This window comes from Anopheles stephensi, chromosome 3, assembly GCF_013141755.1.
Source record: "Anopheles stephensi strain Indian chromosome 3, UCI_ANSTEP_V1.0, whole genome shotgun sequence".
Classification (NCBI taxonomy): domain Eukaryota; kingdom Metazoa; phylum Arthropoda; class Insecta; order Diptera; family Culicidae; genus Anopheles; species Anopheles stephensi.
In genome coordinates, this window is record NC_050203.1 from 74,768,865 (window position 1) to 74,781,795 (window position 12,931).

At 44.2% G+C, this 12,931-nt stretch overlaps 1 protein-coding gene across 5 annotated transcripts in view; it reads left to right on the forward strand.

The window, feature by feature from the left end:
• The window catches only part of LOC118510750 (stress-activated protein kinase JNK), a 61,059-nt gene that overhangs the window by 45,047 nt on the left and 3,081 nt on the right, over window positions 1-12,931 (forward strand). For 2 of the 5 annotated variants that reach the window (XM_036052989.1, XM_036052990.1), the window contains exons 4-10: window positions 140-209; window positions 6,474-6,636; window positions 10,391-10,876; window positions 11,625-11,754; window positions 11,849-12,046; window positions 12,115-12,379; window positions 12,451-12,734. In XM_036052989.1, the coding sequence (XP_035908882.1) occupies window positions 10,644-10,876; window positions 11,625-11,754; window positions 11,849-12,046; window positions 12,115-12,379; window positions 12,451-12,734 (1,110 nt within the window). In that variant the 5' untranslated portion in view covers window positions 140-209; window positions 6,474-6,636; window positions 10,391-10,643. The remainder of the gene's footprint in view (window positions 1-139; window positions 210-6,473; window positions 6,637-10,390; window positions 10,877-11,624; window positions 11,755-11,848; window positions 12,047-12,114; window positions 12,380-12,450; window positions 12,735-12,931) is intronic. The other 3 variants (XM_036052991.1, XM_036052992.1, XM_036052993.1) reach the window with 2 other exon arrangements.

The window sequence follows — 12,931 nt, forward strand, 5'->3', positions numbered from 1 at the left end:
GATCGGTCAGGGATTAAATTTCCATTTCCAGTTCTAGAAGAGCTTTTATTTTGTTACTAGATGTATTCCACTGTCAGTATGAGTTTGTGCTAATTGTCTCTGTTTTTCTTTTTCTCTCTCTCTCTCTCTTCTTGGGCAGGTGTTAACATAAAAGACGGCCACCATAGAGTTGACATCTTCCGTGCTATGATGGGATCTTCTGCATTATGGTAAGTGATGCCTACCATTTCGCAATTTTCCCCGCCGCCACATCTCGCCTACCCCCTTCTTTACCGGGTTCTTTTAGTTACCAAAAAGCACCCCATCATCATCATGGATGGTGGTGGTATTCGGTGCTGATGGATGAAGCAAGAAAGATGATTTAGTGGTGAAATGTGTAGGAACTTTTTTTTCGCCTCCATATATTGTGTTGGAGTTTTTGTTACATTTGCTGCATTCTTTTTGCCGGCCAACCGTACCGACTGCAGTGTGTCAGAATCAGACGTCTTCCGTTCGGAGCGCAGCACATAAATCTTTCGCCCGGTGATCTCGGCGTATATTTTCCCCATTTCCCGCGCACACAGCAATGACGTGCGTTTTCTGCTCGTGCGTCTGTCAAAGCGCGTTACCGTAGCGCGAGAACACTGTGTGTGTATGTGTGGAAAAGCGTTTCCTTTTATTTTATTTTCACAAACGGAAAGCTCAGAATTTGGTGTTTGGGTGGAATAATGGAATAAAGAAAAGCTAAGCAGGATTATGCTGGTCGGCAATGGAATGGTCTTAGGCAACAACATGATGATCAAAAACCACGTCTTTAATGTCTGTATGTGTATGTTGGTTCGGTTTGTTGCAAATGGAAACCCAGAATGCGCTTGGAAAAACGAACCGAACGAGAGAGCTTCATCATGCGGCGCCAGTATGCCTCGGAAAACGCTTCACATACACACACACACACACACACACAGCAGGAGAATAAATACAGAGCTTTAGAACCCTGACGATGATGATGATATTGGAGGGCAAGAATAAACAAAGCCGGGGGTCGAATCATCATCATCAGCGTGCCTGTGTGCTTTCGGAACTGTGGTACTTTGTTATTTTTGGACCACAGCCAACACGGTGAAACGTGGCCAAATGGGGCCGAACAGCAGCGCTCAAATAGGGTCATTAGTTTGTGCAGCAACGAAACTTCTTTTGTTTTCGATGGGCCAGCACCAGTAAGAAGAGGAGGAAGCCATACTGCGACGACAGTACAGCTTCTGTCACAAGTGCAGACTGCGTGACTCCAAGAGTTGACCGAACATTATCATCATCATCATCATCGTTTCGCCATCAATCGGGTGTAAAAGCCTTACCGGGAGGTAGCCCGACTGGTCGCCGGCCACCCTTTTCTACCGACGTTTTCTATTTTTGGAAAACCAATCTCCCAAATCCGAATTTCTGTGTATCCATTTTTGTTCCGCACCAAGCTACTGAGCATTTCGCCGGAGATGCCGTAACTGTGTGCAGGATTTTTGCTCCTTTCGGAGGGAAAAGAATCCTTTTCAAACAGCAGCCACATCCTGTACATGGTGCTCTTTCCTTTTACTTGGAAAGACCTTCTGTGTCCCATACGCACGGCTAGATGCTGGTTTTTTTTTTGTTTGAGCTCAGCGTCTACAGATGGTGAATGTGAAGCTGCTCAAACTTGAATCAACGCTCTCCAGTGCCCGCTGTGCTGCCATCACACTTTCGAGGAGAGTTCGACTTCATTGGCACGTAAAGACTGCTGACTGGCACTACTTCTTCGCCCTAGGAAGCCCCCCGATAAGGGTTTTAAGGTCATCGGGGAGAGTTTTCCTTCCCAGCAGGAATTTAATTTACATTTCTTTGCCAATCGCCGTTTCGTTTCTCTCCCAGTGTACATAGTCGAGGTGTCCTGTGAGACTATGCAAATTTGTGTGCAAAAAGATTTATACGTGCCGTTAGAATGGGAACATAATTTCCCCGGAACTTTACGCTCATAACCATTGACAATAGGGCTGGTTGGAAAGAAGATTTGCAAATGAACTAGCTGGTGGAAGAATGATTTTCTATTCATTTAAGTTCTCCATTTTCATAAAGCAATCCGGGATAATGTCATTATTCTTTGGACCGAGTTGGATGAGCAATATTTTAAGTGCGCTTCTCCAGAATACACGCCTCACACAAATCCTCCAGGAAAGTTAGCACGCGGGTTTTCCAGTGGTGAAAGTTAGCGCTACTGAATAATTAATTGTTCACGTCTAAATAACCACACAAAACACTCAGCGCCTACCGGGGTCGAGAGCACGCGTTACTGCACCTCAACCACCGAACCAATGAATCATTAAGTTGTGCACAATTTTCCACCCGGTCGGATTTGCTGCAGATGTTCCACCACTGAAGCTTTTCGCTGGGAAGCAGCTGTGTGAAATGAAACTTGTTTCTCATAATGATGATGGCGAAAGAGTAGAACAAACGCTTTGCCAGATGTGCCAATTGCTAATTTCGGCTGGACAATCACCGAAGCACCCTCAGGGCCTCGAGAATGGACCCCCGCGGAACGCTCATTAAATGGCGATCGGTCATTCGATGCTCAGCGTTGCCATTTAGCCGCGTGATCTTGATCGGATCGAACCCTCCAAAAAAAAAACGAGGGAAAAGCTGAACATCACTGTTGTGTGAGCTTGGCGGTTTAATCCTCGTCGAAGCGAGATTGAAGCAAAACTGTTTGGACCACACACATAAGAGCACCGCAGGAGAGTGTTTATTATTTCCTCAATCAATCATTTTTAATGAGCACACATACATCGCCGCGCAACGGCAGAACAAAATAGGGGCAGCAAACCCCGTGAACGAGCAACGAACGCACTTCAATATCATCAACATATCCATTGGGTGGTTGACGAACCGCTTTTGGTGAGCTGTGGAAGTAAACCGGGATTGATGTGGAAATGGAATTCATTTATTCATGAACACGCTGTATAGCGCGCGCCACGAGCTACTACTACTGTTGACAGTGCGAACGAACGGACGAGTGGTCACAATCAACCAGGAAGAGTAGTGGTGGTGGTGGTGGTGGTGATGGTTGATCACCCCGAGGGAATTCGGAAGATGGGACAATCCCAATCAGAGAGCCTCAAATTGTGTATACTGTGTCTCCCCTTTCTCCCCCGTTCGGTACATTAACTTTCGACGTAAAAAGGATAAGCCCACCCATTTGATGTTACAGTAACCACCGGAAGCGAATCGAACATGTTACCCATCCCCGTACAAGTAATACGTTCTGGGGCTTTTTTTGTTTGTTTGTTTATCTGCAGAATAAAAGGGCCAACAAGTTAAGGGTAACTACCTCTTCACTGGGAAAGGTACATACTAACGTGTCAATACTGCAGGGTTTGGTGTATTCCTCCTAGACTACCAAAATGTAGATTTATTTAACATTTATATAAATTTATTTTATAGTTGAAGCTGTTGGAGTTTTTGCATACAATTCCCTGAAAAACAAATGGAAATTTTATCAAGGAAATACTTATAAACAGTGATTTTAAAAAGTTTAAAAAAATTGTCTTGCAGGTTGCATACATCTAGGCGCAAAAATGTGAAAAAGTTATTTGCTTCTTTCTTTTGCCTAACACTATTTATTGATATATTTCGAGGGTTTTTATCTTGAGTTTAATATAAATTGAGACCATTTAAATTAATTAAAGCTATTTTGTCTCTCAAATTACATAAATTAAGGCGTTCAGTAGAAAACATTTGAAGAGCTTTACGTTTCTTTGCCAAAAATATTCTACAAAAAAGTTATTAAATTCAAACTAAGGGGGTTTAATTTTAATTTCGTATAAATCTAGGCGCTTTAATTGTCTCGTTATTTGCTTTTCTCCTACAATTACAATGCACCAACTCAGGTTTGTAAAGAGAAAGAAAAGTTGCATGGAAATGAGTTAATTTTATCAAGGCTGGTTTGTCTTTGGAAAAGCATAAATTAGGAATTTTTAATAAAATATAAAAGCTAGTTAAAATATTGTTTTTAATTGAGCGATTTGATTATATTTCTCATTTTTGCATAAATTTAGGCGATTTTAATTGTTTTTTTGTTTGCATTTTTTCGCCTAAAATCAACAAACCCATTCTCTTTAAGGAGGCATACTTTTTTACATAGATTTAATCAGAGTTTAGAACAAGGATTTTCATCTTTAAAGTAAAATGTAAAACACCCGTGTGTAATTGAATCCTCCAGGTTCTCCCTCTACTGACAAACTTCGAAAGTGGGCCAAAAGTTCACGATGAAATCAAACTCCCCGTTCGCAAACTCACGCCAGCAGTCAGAGCCCGGATACCTTTTAGCAGTTTGATTCCATTCGGTGCGCGTTTTTCGGTAACAAATGAGCTCGCAATCATTTGATCGCTTCTTTCCACCAATTCCACTCGCACAACAGGCCCAGAAGATCCTTTACAGCCATCGCACGCACACAATTGACGTGGGTTGTGCGAAAAGTTGTGCTTGCTGGGAAGGAAAGAAGAAGGGGGTTGCGGGTTCGCACCGTGAAAAGCGATCACACTTTTCGGTCGTCAGCCCGGGGTTTTACCTTCATGCGTCATCACAGCTGCGAACGTTACTTTTTTGCATCGAATTTTCTCAATGAGTTTCTTCCCTGTCGGCAATCTACCCACTCCCACCAGCGATACGAAAAATGGTCCTCGCAGGCTTATACCGGGCCGGCGAAAAGCTCCCTCGAAACCGTTGGAAGAGCAAATTTCAACAATTGTGTCTGTCTGTACGCCCGAGTGCGAATAAGTAATTTGCTTTTCGGCTACCGGCAGCAAGCAGTTACATTAAAGACAGCAAACGAAATAAGTGATTGGGGAAGCGGTTTTTGGGGCGGATGCTTCGTTGTCCTCTCCTCTCCGTATTATTTTCCCAGGGGAGAAATAACTTTTTGCGAAACTCCTCATCGGTACAACTTTGGGGCACAGCGTTGGGCACACGATTCGGAATGAAATAAAGCAACGACAAATTGGTGCCAATCAGTAAGCAGGAAAGCGTTCGCCGTTTGCTGTAACATTTAATTAATCGAACGTAATAATTGTACTAACAATTCTCGGGGAGAAAAAAAAACCCACACGCGAACATAATTATTTTCTCTGCGGAGACGATGGAGACGCCCGGTACTTTACGCCGTTTGTTCGGCTCTTATCGCAACGCGAGCATCGATTTTAGTGGGTCTTGCTTTCCTGCACTACCACAACACTTCTAGAACGTATTGTTGCGAGGAACAGCTGTAACGAACAAATGAGACCGGGTTTCACATAAAAGAAATCGTGCGCTAGAACGATTCTGAAGCTGACTGTATTTTCGTTTGATGTTCAGCTTGCATCGGCAAAACCAGTCTCACCTTGCATGTTCTCTTCGCTCGGGGAAGAGGCGGTTGGTATTAGCTGTAGACTGCACAATAAAACCGTACACCGAAGCACGAAGTGCGATTGTGGATGGAATTTATATTAGAAGAAGATTAGACATTCCTATTGCAGCAGCGTTATGAGAGTGAGCGCGAGATCGCTACCTGGGCGGAGTAGAGTTTAGTGCACTTTTAATGTGAGTTTTATTAGGTTCTAGAGCGAAGTATGAGAAGCTTGCTTCTATTCTCTGTCGGACATTATTTGTAAATGATCTTTATTTCATCATGACTGGAGCGGGATTTCATTAATTCAATTTTGCTCCTTACATGAAACATATTTAGCTCAATCTACTGTGAGCTGAATGCATAATAAATAATTTATATTTTTGCCTATAATAATTAACATACAAATACGCATAACAAATATTAAAGAAAAAGCCATTTAAAGTTAAAATAAAACCGAAAGCTTAATACGCTCCTTCTCAGGTGCAATCGTACCAAATTTCTAAAGCAATGCTTTTCTCTGTACGATTTCCAACGCTTCCAACGAGTGTATGGGTGCATGTAGCTTACCGAATCCTTCGCATTGTTCCTTCCGGGGGCGTTTCACGGTGAACTATTTCCAAACGAGTAAAGTTTTGCCCCAAAATCACTTCGGCAAAAGCCATTGCAAAATGGGAGTTTTCCTTTTTTTTCTGTGCAAAGGTTAAGAGCGGCATTTCGGGGGCGAATTTTCTTTTCCGAAAGAAAATGGTGCGATACTTGTAGATTCACAAAAAAAATCAAGAGCACTTGGTGAAGTATTTCGGAATGAACTTTTTCGCTCCAACGTTGGGCGCGCGCCCAGTCCTTTAACGATCGCCGGGCGAACGAACAATTATCATTATTGCTCGAACGATGCTTGTCTTGTACATTATGAAGGGAAAAAAGCAAAATGAAAAGTAAAAATGTTTTTCAAGGGAATAGATATGTTTCCTACCAACCGGAATTTATTATTTGCTTTATTAGATTTGTTTTACTACTCTGTTTAATTGAAGCAATAACTTGATCACTGATCTGCTTTTCTTCTACATTCTCTCCATCTCTTTCTAGACAATAACAACAATTCAAGAACAAGTGAGAAACAACTTCGGGGCCTCAACATGAGCTCACGTCACGCCTTCTACACCGTCGAGGTGGGCGACACCAAGTTTACCATTCTAAAGCGATACCAAAACCTGAAACCGATCGGATCCGGTGCTCAAGGCATTGTTTGGTAAGTACTGGCAGATCAGCACCACTCCTCGGGCCAATCGATGGACGCCAGCGTCCTGCTGCGCTATGATGAGTGTAACCAAGCCGGTTCCCACTTTACGGACATAGTTTTGTAATTAAACACCACCATTCGAGGGGGAAGGGAGAGAACCCTTGTGTCGGTCGAGTGTCTAACGAACTTTTACAACGAATGTCGATTATACGAATGCAACTTCTTGCATAGCTAGAAAAAATAGGTGAGACAGAGAGGGAAAGAGCGAGCTAGAGGGAGTTGAAAACAATACGCAAGTTCTATTCATATCCTCTCACCCAGTATGTGAAACATGGGCCAAGTCGCGTCGGGTTTACGAATTTCAAAAAGTCAATGGAAAACCCAGCTTCCAGTAGCTTTAACACACGTTTGCATGTTGCTATTGTGATGTTTGTTGCTGCTACTGCTCCTGCTGCCGTTCGTTGGTCGGGAATATGTTTGCACTACCAACATTCGCCCATCTAAACCCAAACAGCATCATGTACCGTGATGAATAAAGCAGCAGCTTTATTCGAATGTTGAATTTTCCCGCTCTGGTGGAAGCGCATCGAGAAGCGCCCGGTTCGCGGTTGCTGGTTTGTTTCACAGCGACTGCTGAAGCGGGGATGCGAAAGGGCGCAACAATTTTCAATTATGCAGAAAGTTCAAACCCACGGGCAAATTTCCATTCCTCACGTGAATGTGTCTGTGTGTATCTGTATACAATACCGAAAAAAAGGCACAAGCCCCCGTTTTTCCAGCGAATTGGGAATTGAATATTTCACCCGAAAAAGAAGGAATACTTCGCTATTGGGAGAAGCAATCCATACGGGGCTTCCTACGTCTGCTGCACGACGGAAATTGTAACTTTTGTATCTGGTGCAGTTGTTGAAATCGTTACCCATTACTCCTCTATCCACGTTTGCTTCTCTTTATGGGTGGTGCCTGTTGAGTTTTATTTTCCAAAAGATTTGCCACGAAACAGGTCACCTGCGAGCGAGGTGGGTTAGAGGTGGAAAATCGAATCCGGAAAAGCATCCACTTTAATTGTTTGATCATTGTGTTCCGAATGGGCAAAGCTTTAATATTTAATCAACAAAGCAAAGAAAATGTTTCCGGGGTGGAAAATTGCCTACATTTAGGCGCTTCGTTTTTTCATTTGTTGCTTGAAAGTATACAATCGACAACAGACAGAAAATCCTAAACAAATGTTTTGTATCGAAATGAGGGGTTTTCTTTGCCTTCTGCATCGGTGTTGGCCGTCGAAAACAGCATTTAATTTATTAATTTTTAAACTACAAAAAGTGTTGGAGAAAATTGAACATCGAAACGGGAAAGCACCCACTTTAATTGTTTGTTGTGTTCCGAATGGAAGTAGCTTGAATATTTAATCAATAAGCATTGTACGAAACAAAACGGCAAAAAGTGTGTTTGTATTTTAAAATTGCATATATGTAGGCGTTTCTTTTTTTTATTAGAAGCCTGAAAGTATGCCATCCATCCACAGAACAGAATGTCCAGAAAAGTTATTTTGTATCAAATTGTACTTTTATTTTCCTTTTCCTCCTGTTTTGGACGTCTAGTATTGCATACATGTAGGGGCTTTGCATTTTTGTTCCGCCTGAAGGTATGCAATTCACTGCATCAAAGCACCCTAAACAATTATTTTGTATCGAAAAACATGTTTTTTCAGTCCTTCTCCAGCTGTTTTAGACATCAAAACTCTTCTTTTAATTTACTTATTTGCAAATCGCTCTTTCGCTGCGTATATCAAGCTGCTCGATCTCTCTAACCTTTTAACCCACGCGTCGCAAAGCAAACTTCCAAGCATCTTCTGGCAGTTGCGCCGAGCACGGAATGATCGTTGACAAATATTAATATTACCCCATAAATCTTCACCCAATCCAAGCACCAGCTCCCTCCTCCTCCCGATGCTGGTGGCTTCTTCGGGAGCGCTCGAAGAAAATGGTGAAGTTATTCCGTGCGCCTAATTTGCTTTTGCACACAACGCGCAGGATGGCTTGCGGGCTGTGTGTGGCGGCAAAGATGGTGGCAGAACAGAGCAACCATGTTCCAGCTTCTCATTTTTCGGTGTCTTTTGGGACATGGGCAAACGTGTACACACAACAGCACACGCTCACGGACATATCCTATGAAAATTGATGTTACCTTATGCGGCGCGCTGCACACGACGGGCGAGTCTTGTTTCGCCCGGTGAAAAAGAGCCGCCGGATGGTGTGGTGCTCTGCGGACGATGCTTGAGGAGTTTGGTTTCTGGAAGTTATGAAATGCATGAACCAGCCAGCCAGCCAGCCAGCAGTGAGTATTATACTCACTCGCATGAGTAACTTTCCATGCATGAAATTTGTGAAGCGCTGTGATGATAATAATAATTGTTATTATTTTTATGGCTACGCTCCTGGTTTGTTGTCGGAAGGATGGGATGATGTATGTGTGCTTGGCGCTCTACCCGCAAAACTACACGATGAGTTACCCCCCTAGGGGGAGGGGGGGTTTCAGCCGCAATTGCACAAAACTTTCGCCACGGAAAATCTGCTACTAATCACCTACCCGACGGCTTTTGCCTCTCGCAAATTTATGAAACACTCCAGCAGGACTCGCAGCTCTGCTCGAGCAAAATCTTCCGGTCGATTGAATTGCAACGCTGAGGTGGAAAATTCGGTCTCAAAATTATGCGGTTTGTCATTCGGGCTCGGTGGGAAAACGTTTCGGTCCCGGCGGACCCAGCCAGTATTATCCTGCCGGGTGTCCTCTTGTCACAAACAAAGCTCACACTGGACGCGCGCGTATGTGTTAGTTTTGGTGCATTGGCGTGTGATATGATTGGCTAAATGGGTGGGGGGGGGGGGGGGGGTTGAATGGGTGAAAGCGAGCGAGAGATTATGTTGCAGAATTGTTTACCAATTTGCATACCACTACACACAGGCGAAACACGAGCCGATGGTGGTGAGAGGCACGCGAGGACACGAGCCCCGGATGTGTCACTGGAATAGTAATTAATCGCAAACAGGAGAGTAATTAAAAGGTTATTGCACCGTGCACGGGATGATCTGAATGCATAGTCAACACACGCACACACACACAAGCGTACCGTCATTGAGAATTGTTCAACGTCCAATCAAAATCCTTGATGGGACGATGGGTCCTTACATGCTACGCTGACCGCACTCGATCATAAATCACTGTAGATCTCGATTTTGTTTTGCCTCTTTCGGAGGGGACTGAAATGAGATTTACTGCACCTTTTTCACCAACGGAAACTCTGGTTCAGTGGACTTCGATCGATCTTGATGAATCTCGGGCTGGGCGTGTACAATCACAGGGTGCTTTGTTTCTCGAGATTTTAGCTTGTTACAGTCAACCATCAACCGTGTAACGGGGCGTGTGTGGACACTGAAGCAAAAGGTCATTAATTTTAATGGTCATCTGTCGTCAAGAGTTCAGAGGGGCGGTGTGTGACGCTCCCTAGCTCAATGGATTTTCCTTGCTAAATGAATCGAAAACAGTCGGAAACGGTTAATTTACTTGAATGAATTTTCGTTTGGACCACATTTAGCTTGTTTATATGTTGGGACTATTTTTTGTATGATTTGTTTTTGATTTATTTTCCATTTATTTTTGTTTACTTTCATTCTCTCATTTACACATTGTTCATTTACCCTTGTTTTACGTTTATTTCCATCACCCTTACTATACTTTACATTTATTTTTCATTTCGTTTTAGTTGAGTCACACCTTACCACTACTTCTGCCTCGTGTTGTCGTTGTTTTGCACACATTTTGTGGTTTTATTTTTTTAAATTTTAATTGCCGTATTTCTCATTGTGACACAACACAGTCAAACCGTAGCTACCTGCACACCTACCCTCTGTAAAGTTGCGTGTGCGTTGATTGAATTCCCTCCAGCTCCGTCCACAGCTTGGATTGGATTGCTTTAAGCCTTGCCGGTCCGAGATTCCCTATTTGCAAAAGTTTGTATGGGTGTGCTGTCTAGTCATACGAAAGCGAAGGACCGAACGAAACCGCTCACAAAAGAGCCTCGGCAGGGGCAGCCGCCGCCGCAGCAGCAGCAGCAGCAGCACACCGTTGCAAACATGAACCGAAGAGCGAACAACTATGTGCGGGTCCAGTTCGGGGACACGGAGTTCGAGGTCCCGGATCGGTACATCAATCTCGAGGCAAAAGGCTTCGGTGCCCAGGGCACGGTGTGGTAAGTCGTTGCTTGCCTTGCTTGCGGTCCTCACACCGCCGCGGTTGCAATATGGTGGCCGGTGTATTTAAAGTTGGACGTACAAACCTCCTAACTACTTCTAATGCATATTTTTGTTGTGTAGAATAAAGTAATAAAATGTACCATAAGTAATGCTTTTAGGTTGGGAGAAAAAGTTGTGACGTGGGAGCCTCCATTTATTAATGGCATGCAGTAGAGAAGAGTAAATTGATTCCTGCCTTTCTGTCCCCGTAATACGTAATCCTTCGAGAAAGAGCGACAGATGAGATTGAGATTAGCTGGCGTGTGTGCTCGGGGTGGAAACCACAAGCTTCGAAATAATCCGCACGCGATGATAACTTTATTAAGAAGCATTCTTCTTCCCTCGTACAGCAGAATCTCTTTCATCGATCAAGATTAGTAGTTAGTTCGGTCGTGGTTGGCGTATGGTGATTGGGTTTCCTTTCCTCTCTGTTGCTTCCTTCGTGTTGCGTCTGTGTGTCACTCAAGAAAACACACCGGACCGGAGACTGCAGATGTCCGCAGTGTGCAATATTAACATTCACATTATCCTTTCTCTCTATACCCGTAACCCTAACCCCAAGATCGCAAGGACACACGAGTAAAGTCTGCACATGTCACCAAAAAGACCGGAAAAGAACAAAATGAATGCAAAGTCTCTCCTCTGTCTGCTTACACAACTCAATGTATTCTGCTCTCTGTCTCTCTCTGTCTCTCTCGCCAACAGTGCCGCATACGATACAGTAACACAGCAGAATGTGGCCATCAAAAAGCTATCAAGACCTTTCCAAAATGTCACTCACGCCAAACGAGCCTACAGGGAGTTTAAGCTTATGAAATTAGTCAATCATAAAAATGTAAGTATCAGTCATCCCGCCGTCGGCTGAGATTGTGCGTCACACGTGCTCGTATTGAATTTCTCCCGTTTTTGTTCGTTTGTTTCTCTTTCAGATCATTGGACTGCTGAACGCGTTCACTCCGCAGCGTACACTAGAAGAGTTCCAGGATGTGTACCTCGTTATGGAGCTTATGGACGCGAACCTCTGCCAGGTCATACAGATGGATCTGGACCACGAGCGGATGTCCTATCTGCTCTACCAGATGCTGTGCGGCATCAAGCATCTCCACTCGGCTGGAATTATTCACCGGGTTAGTATATGGTGTCAGAAGGGTATTCCTCCAATGCTAACATTACACCCACCGTTACTAACCTGCAGGACTTGAAGCCATCCAACATCGTGGTGAAATCGGACTGCACACTCAAAATATTAGATTTCGGGCTGGCGCGTACGGCCGGCACCACGTTCATGATGACACCGTACGTCGTCACGCGGTACTACCGTGCGCCGGAGGTGATCCTCGGCATGGGCTACAAGGAGAACGTCGACATCTGGTCGGTCGGCTGCATCATGGGCGAGATGATACGCGGTGGCGTACTGTTCCCCGGCACAGATCATATTGATCAGTGGAATAAAATCATTGGTGAGTGTGCTAGCGCCGATGCGCTTCTTTATCTCCTCTCATGCTAAATGTATACCCTCCGCTGCTTGCAGAACAATTGGGTACTCCGTCCCAGTCCTTTATGGCACGGTTACAGCCAACCGTGCGAAATTACGTGGAAAATCGGCCCCGCTACACGGGGTACCCGTTCGATCGGCTCTTCCCGGACGTACTGTTTCCGACCGACTCGAACGAACACAACCGACTGAAGGCTAGTCAGGCGCGGGATCTGCTCAGTAGAATGCTGGTGGTCGATCCGGAGCATCGCATCTCGGTCGATCAGGCGCTGGTGCACAGCTACATCAACGTATGGTACGACGAGAGTGAAGTTAATGCGGTAAGTGTTGTAACCCTTTGTTTTGAATGTCAGTTCTAAAAAGGTATCTACTTAGTCTAGTTCTAAAAAAGAGCTCTTTTTAATGAGGATAGAGAAGTTGCTTGTTGTCATATGATAGGTGAGGTCTCACGGTAGCTCCGCGCTCACTGAGGACACAGAGTTCAAAGGGTGCGAAGAGATATCGTGAGGGAGAAAAC